This window comes from Phaenicophaeus curvirostris, chromosome 15 (genome assembly GCF_032191515.1).
Source record: "Phaenicophaeus curvirostris isolate KB17595 chromosome 15, BPBGC_Pcur_1.0, whole genome shotgun sequence".
In the NCBI taxonomy this organism is placed as follows: Eukaryota; Metazoa; Chordata; class Aves; order Cuculiformes; family Cuculidae; genus Phaenicophaeus; species Phaenicophaeus curvirostris.
Genome location: NC_091406.1, coordinates 1710161 through 1715192, shown reverse-complemented (window position 1 = coordinate 1715192; position 5032 = coordinate 1710161). Strand labels below are relative to the sequence as shown.

The window sequence follows — 5032 nt, the reverse complement described above, 5'->3', positions numbered from 1 at the left end:
CAGCGGGGGCACCACCTTCCCAGCACAACAGCAACTCCTTGGACCCAACGGTGCCCACAGGGCCTGGGACGACACGCTCGGGGCACCCTGCGTCTCTCCTGCCCCATCCAGAAGGGACCCCTTCGCCGTGCTCAGCCCCAGGGCCACCCTCCAGCTCCAGGGCAGAGGCTTCGCCTCCTGTAAACTAATTAATTCCTATGGAATACCTGCATTTTGACAAAATCTTGCCATGAATACTGTGCAACCACTGTTATTTTCCCTTTCCAGGCAGCAGTCCTCATATTTTCCATGCAGTTCGGAGTTTCTATTCTTACATCATAGCCTTTTTCCTCTTGCATATCTGAAGGTTGCACTTTATCAGTGGAGAAACTCCAGTTTCTAGAGAAGTGCCATGGAGACAGCAACTGCTTGATCATCCTATGTTTGATTGATTCTAAACTTGTTAGGCCACATCCATACATCTCTGGAATACCTACTTCTGTGGAAAAACTGATTGGGCAAGGAACATGCCCCAAGGTTAAGCATCAAATTTACTGGAACCTTTCTCTTCCAGAAAGTCTCACAAATGACCTTTTTTTTTTTTCAAAAATCAACCTAAACTGTTATTTCCTTGTAGGGAGACCATAAAATGGTAGGGGACTGGTCCAGAGGCACTTATTATAGGAGCACACCAGAAGGATGAGGACCCATCTCTACCTTCTTTTGCTGGCTGCAGGCATCTCTGCTGCATCCCAGGCGAGCAGCATAGCTGAGTTACTGACATTATTACAGCAAATGTCTAAGTCAGTGACAAAGGAAAACCAGGTAAGTTCAACTTCCACTTTACTAATTGAAAATTTGGTATATTGAATCCTTTTGTTCTCAAACATTTAGTGTTTTTAGAAGTCAAACTACCTATTTATATGACATTATTTTTATTGATCCTAAAGGTGATATTCGAAAGGCTTAATTAATATATTATTTTTCAGAATCTGAGGATTGAAACTCCAGACAATATAGATGTAAGTAAAACTCCTTTTTTAAATAATAAAATTACCTGTTTCATAAGTTTGTCATCGAAAATTGAGATAGTTTTAAAATTATCTCCTAAACTGCTCTATGTGTGTTTAATGACAAAAAAGTTACTTTAAATGTAGCTACTATAAGATATAAAAAGTTAGTAAAGATATAAAATGTTAGTAAAGATATTAAACAATATAAAGATATTAAATTATAAGGCATTAAATGTTATTAAAAAACAATCAAATGTTGAGTGAAAAAAAAAATATGCTGTGCTTTAAAAGCAGCCAAGGACAGCAGCTCTTCTTGTTCTGTGTCTTTGTGGGTCTGCAGAACATGCACACAGAGACATTTTTCTGAATCGGCTTTTTAAAAAGATGGTTAGAAAGGAAAAAACAAACTTGTTCACATAGTTTGCTCGTCTGTCTGCAAAAATACTTCCTTTTAGTTTACTTCATTTATTCTACTCTTAGAAATGGCTTTTTATCCCTTTACCATCAGTGAGGGGATTAAATATTCGCACTACCACATTTTGGCTGAAGGATGGCATTAACACCCCAAGAACAGGACACTGGGTGTAACGCCCCGAGGTCTGTCTTAAAGACCAAATTCTCCCCTCTGCATTTGCCATTTTCTTTAGCATCTCCCATAAGCTTTGTCTGTAAAGGCTCTCTTCTTTGAGCCGATTTTTAACAGCATCCTCTTGATGCAGGCGCTGCCAATAAGGCTTTTTTTTTTTTTTCTGCTGCATATCAACTGAAAACTTGATTCAACATGAGATCAGAACCCAGCAGAGAGCTCTTCAGATAACACCACGGCCAGATGGTTGTTTGTGGGAATGCAATGAGTCACTAGTTTATTGAAGGAGCCAAATAATTCACACTTGTGGGAAGGTGGGGTCTTCTTGGTAGTAAATCCCACCTATTCCTTGTAAAAGTAGGTGTAAAGTTCCCAGCTCTGTCACTTCTCTCTGGATCCTGTCTGGAAGGGCTCTCTTCCCAGGCTGGGGCTTGGGCTGGGTTTAACCCTGAGCTTTCAAGAAGAGAAACAGATAGACTCAATGATGCTCACTCACCGCTTTCCTTGCTGAGGTCCCTAGTGATGCCACCACCACCCCACAAGCTCTCCTCCAGCTCTCTTTCCAGGGAGGAGAGCTGCTTCACTCTCACCTGCGCTTCAGGTACAGCAATGACAGAGAATTTCCTGGTGTCTCCACACTTGTTGCTCCTCAGTGGCAGATGCAAGCAGCTTCCCAAGCATGATCTTGGAAAAAATAATCTTCCTCATCATGCAGCATCCAGGAACGACCACATGTTGATAGAGCATTGTTGGGACGACGTTGGCCTTTCGCAGCTGTCTGCATCACCTCCAATCTTCATCGATTAGGTTTTGCTCTGTTTTTCATCCCTTTCTTCTCTCATTACATTTTAGCCTGCTCTTGCCACTGGCAGCTGTGTCCTCTCCTTCCCTTCTCCATGAGTTTAGCTGTTCTCTTACAAAACAACCCCGCACTGGCAAATACACCCATCATCCCTCTTAGCTCTGTTCCACCCTCTATCCTCTTTTCCGGTTGCCTCACCCAGACCACGAGGTCTTGGAGATAAATACCAGCCACCACTTTGTGGAAGAGGACCAGCGTGCCTGGTGCACGGCCACCCTTGGGATGGGACAGGGCAAGCAGGGCTGCGAGATGACAGCGTAACCCTCATCTGCATCTCTCCTGGCAAGCACATGTCAGCTGTCAGGCAGGGTAGTTCCAGGTTCATTTCTTTTCCTTCTCTCGTGTTCAGAGAGTTCTAGCTTCTGGGACAGAAAACATCACGCGTCCAAACTGAAGACATAAACGAGAACTATCTGTTGACACGAGGAAATCAAATGGGTCTTGAGATAGCTGCAGAAAAGATAGGGCTCGATCTTTAGATAACTGGTTCAATTTACAAAACATACGCTAGCAGAAACTCTCTTCTGCCAGGTTTCTGTCTGCAGAGTAAATAAATATGCACATGAGCTAAGCTTGTTTGCTGAAGATGTTTGCAAATACGAGTCCCAGAGTCTGCAATGCAGGCGGCTGGATGAACTCAAGATGATTTTCAATAAACTTATTGTAGTTCATGGTTACAAATCCTTGCATCTCAAAACTGCTGTTTCCTCCATCTCAGGATGTGAATTGTGTCAGCACAATTTTTGAAGGAACAGAACAGCTGAGAACCAATCCCACTATGACGAAATTCAGTGTTTTTTTCCAAAAATTTGAGAAGCTGAAGCCATCGCTCACACCAAACCTGGCAGAAGAGGTAGGAATTCATTTCTTGTCTAACTGAGATCATGCAGCAGAGTTCCAATAATCTGTTATCCATAATTCATAACTAAGTCCTTATGTCAGCAAGAGAGAATCATTTTTGTGCTCGCATGTGTTGAACGCGTGGAAGAAGAAAACGTGGCATTTCACGCTTCTAGTCTTCCCTTCCTCTAGCCTTTAGCTTGACCCACTTCCAAAGTGAGAATTCATATGTGTGGTGGGCATATCTAAGGTTTAAGGAAAATCATATAATTTATTACATGATTTCCAGATGAAAAAGCTCTATATAATGGTTAAAGATTAAGTACTTTCATTTTCTTAATTAACTTTTCAGGGAAAGTGTGATACAGAAAGAAAGAACACAACGACATTCATAGCAAAGCTGATGACATTCATTCGACAAGCATCAAAAAAAAGCAAGAGCATAGCGTTATAAATCTCTAGAGCCTCTGTAAACTTAAATGAGCAGTAAAATGTTTATTTGTTTTAAAGTAATCCTCCCTTCTGTTAAAATCTGGCAGGGCACAACTTCTGTTTCAGAGGTACCGTACTGGTTTGCGTTTGGCATGTAACCTCTGAAAGCATCAATGGCAAAACATCATTCCTGTTTCTAGATGTAAATGCCTGATAAAGCAAAACACGCAGGGCATTATGTAAAGACCTGGCTAGGCTTAGAACATGAAAAAGTCTTGTTACTTTTCGAATGGTTGCAGCGAGAATGAATACAGGCAGATGCGAGCAAGGGCAGGTGGTTCCCGGTAGGTGCTTCACTCAAGCCCTGCCGCACCCCAGGGGTTCCACACGCTGAGCCACGTGTGCCATGGAGGTGACACAAACACGTCGCCTTTGCCTCTCCTTAGGAGCAGGGTGGGCCAGAGGCAGGGGGACAGCGTGTGCTCCAGCAAGATGGGCTGGGGATCCATAACTCTCCAAGTTTATGGGGAGTTTTGCTGGTATCCCATGACCTCAGCGCAACAGGCGTTATTCTTGAAGAGCAAGAATCCCTGTGAGACCATTAAACCAGAACAGAACTAACGCTGCTGAAGCAGGGGGGTTAGCTCAGGGAATGGGCAGGGCTGCACTGGGAGAATCTCAACATCGTGACATCTCTGCAGCGGAGAATGTTAATCGATGTAATTGCACTAGCAAAACTTCTCTAGTCCAGAACTGGCTTTGCTGCTGCCTTGAAGCCAGATGAGATTGAACTGCAAATCAAGTTTGCAACTCACCCAGTAGCCACCTCCGAAGCTCTGCCTAAGGCTCATGGTTCATACGCACAGCGTTCATCAGCACGGACTAAGAACGTCGCACTCAGGCGTCCAGGATCACCTCGATTTCATGTGCTTAGTGCTCTGCCCAAAACCTTTCCCAGCCTTCGAGAAAGAACATGCTGAGATTTTCATCTACCTGCACCCTGTTTGAATCTGTGTAAATCTGGCAACTAGAGATTTGTGAGGATCTGGGCATATGCCACTTAGAGAATTAATATTTTCAGGAGTGTTTAGATAAGTATGAGTTTATTTCTATGATGTCAATTAAATTATATTGCATTTCATATATGTATTTTGGAGAAAATATTTATTCTATATTTTTATTACTTCTAATGCAGTGAATAAATGTTTGTCTCTGCCTTTTTTTCCTCCCCCAATTTCCTTCCAAGCTATTTCCACACTTAAGCAAGTATAATTATTGTAAAATCTCTAGCGGTCAAGAGGATCAGGCCCTTGAGGCAAG

General features: G+C 42.8%; 1 protein-coding gene across 1 annotated transcript; it reads left to right on the top strand.

Annotated features, from left to right (window-relative positions):
• Nucleotides 1-678: 678 nt before the first annotated feature.
• Nucleotides 679-3734, top strand: LOC138727238 (interleukin-5-like). The gene is made up of 4 exons (XM_069869528.1): nt 679-804; nt 969-1001; nt 3159-3293; nt 3633-3734. The coding sequence occupies exons 1-4, from the start codon at nt 679-681 to the stop codon at nt 3732-3734; spliced, it is 396 nt and encodes a 131-aa protein (XP_069725629.1).
• The last annotated feature ends 1298 nt before the right edge of the window (nt 3735-5032 follow it).

What these genes read in the sequence shown, in the direction of transcription:
- LOC138727238 (XM_069869528.1), top strand. Translation starts at nt 679, where the DNA reads ATGAGGACCCATCTCTACCTTCTTTTGCTGGCTGCAGGCATCTCTGCT. An exon ending in CAGTGACAAAGGAAAACCAG is followed by an intron (nt 805 to 968) that starts GTAAGTTCAACT and finishes ATTATTTTTCAG; the next exon opens with AATCTGAGGATTGAAACTCC. An exon ending in CACCAAACCTGGCAGAAGAG is followed by an intron (nt 3,294 to 3,632) that starts GTAGGAATTCAT and finishes TTAACTTTTCAG; the next exon opens with GGAAAGTGTGATACAGAAAG.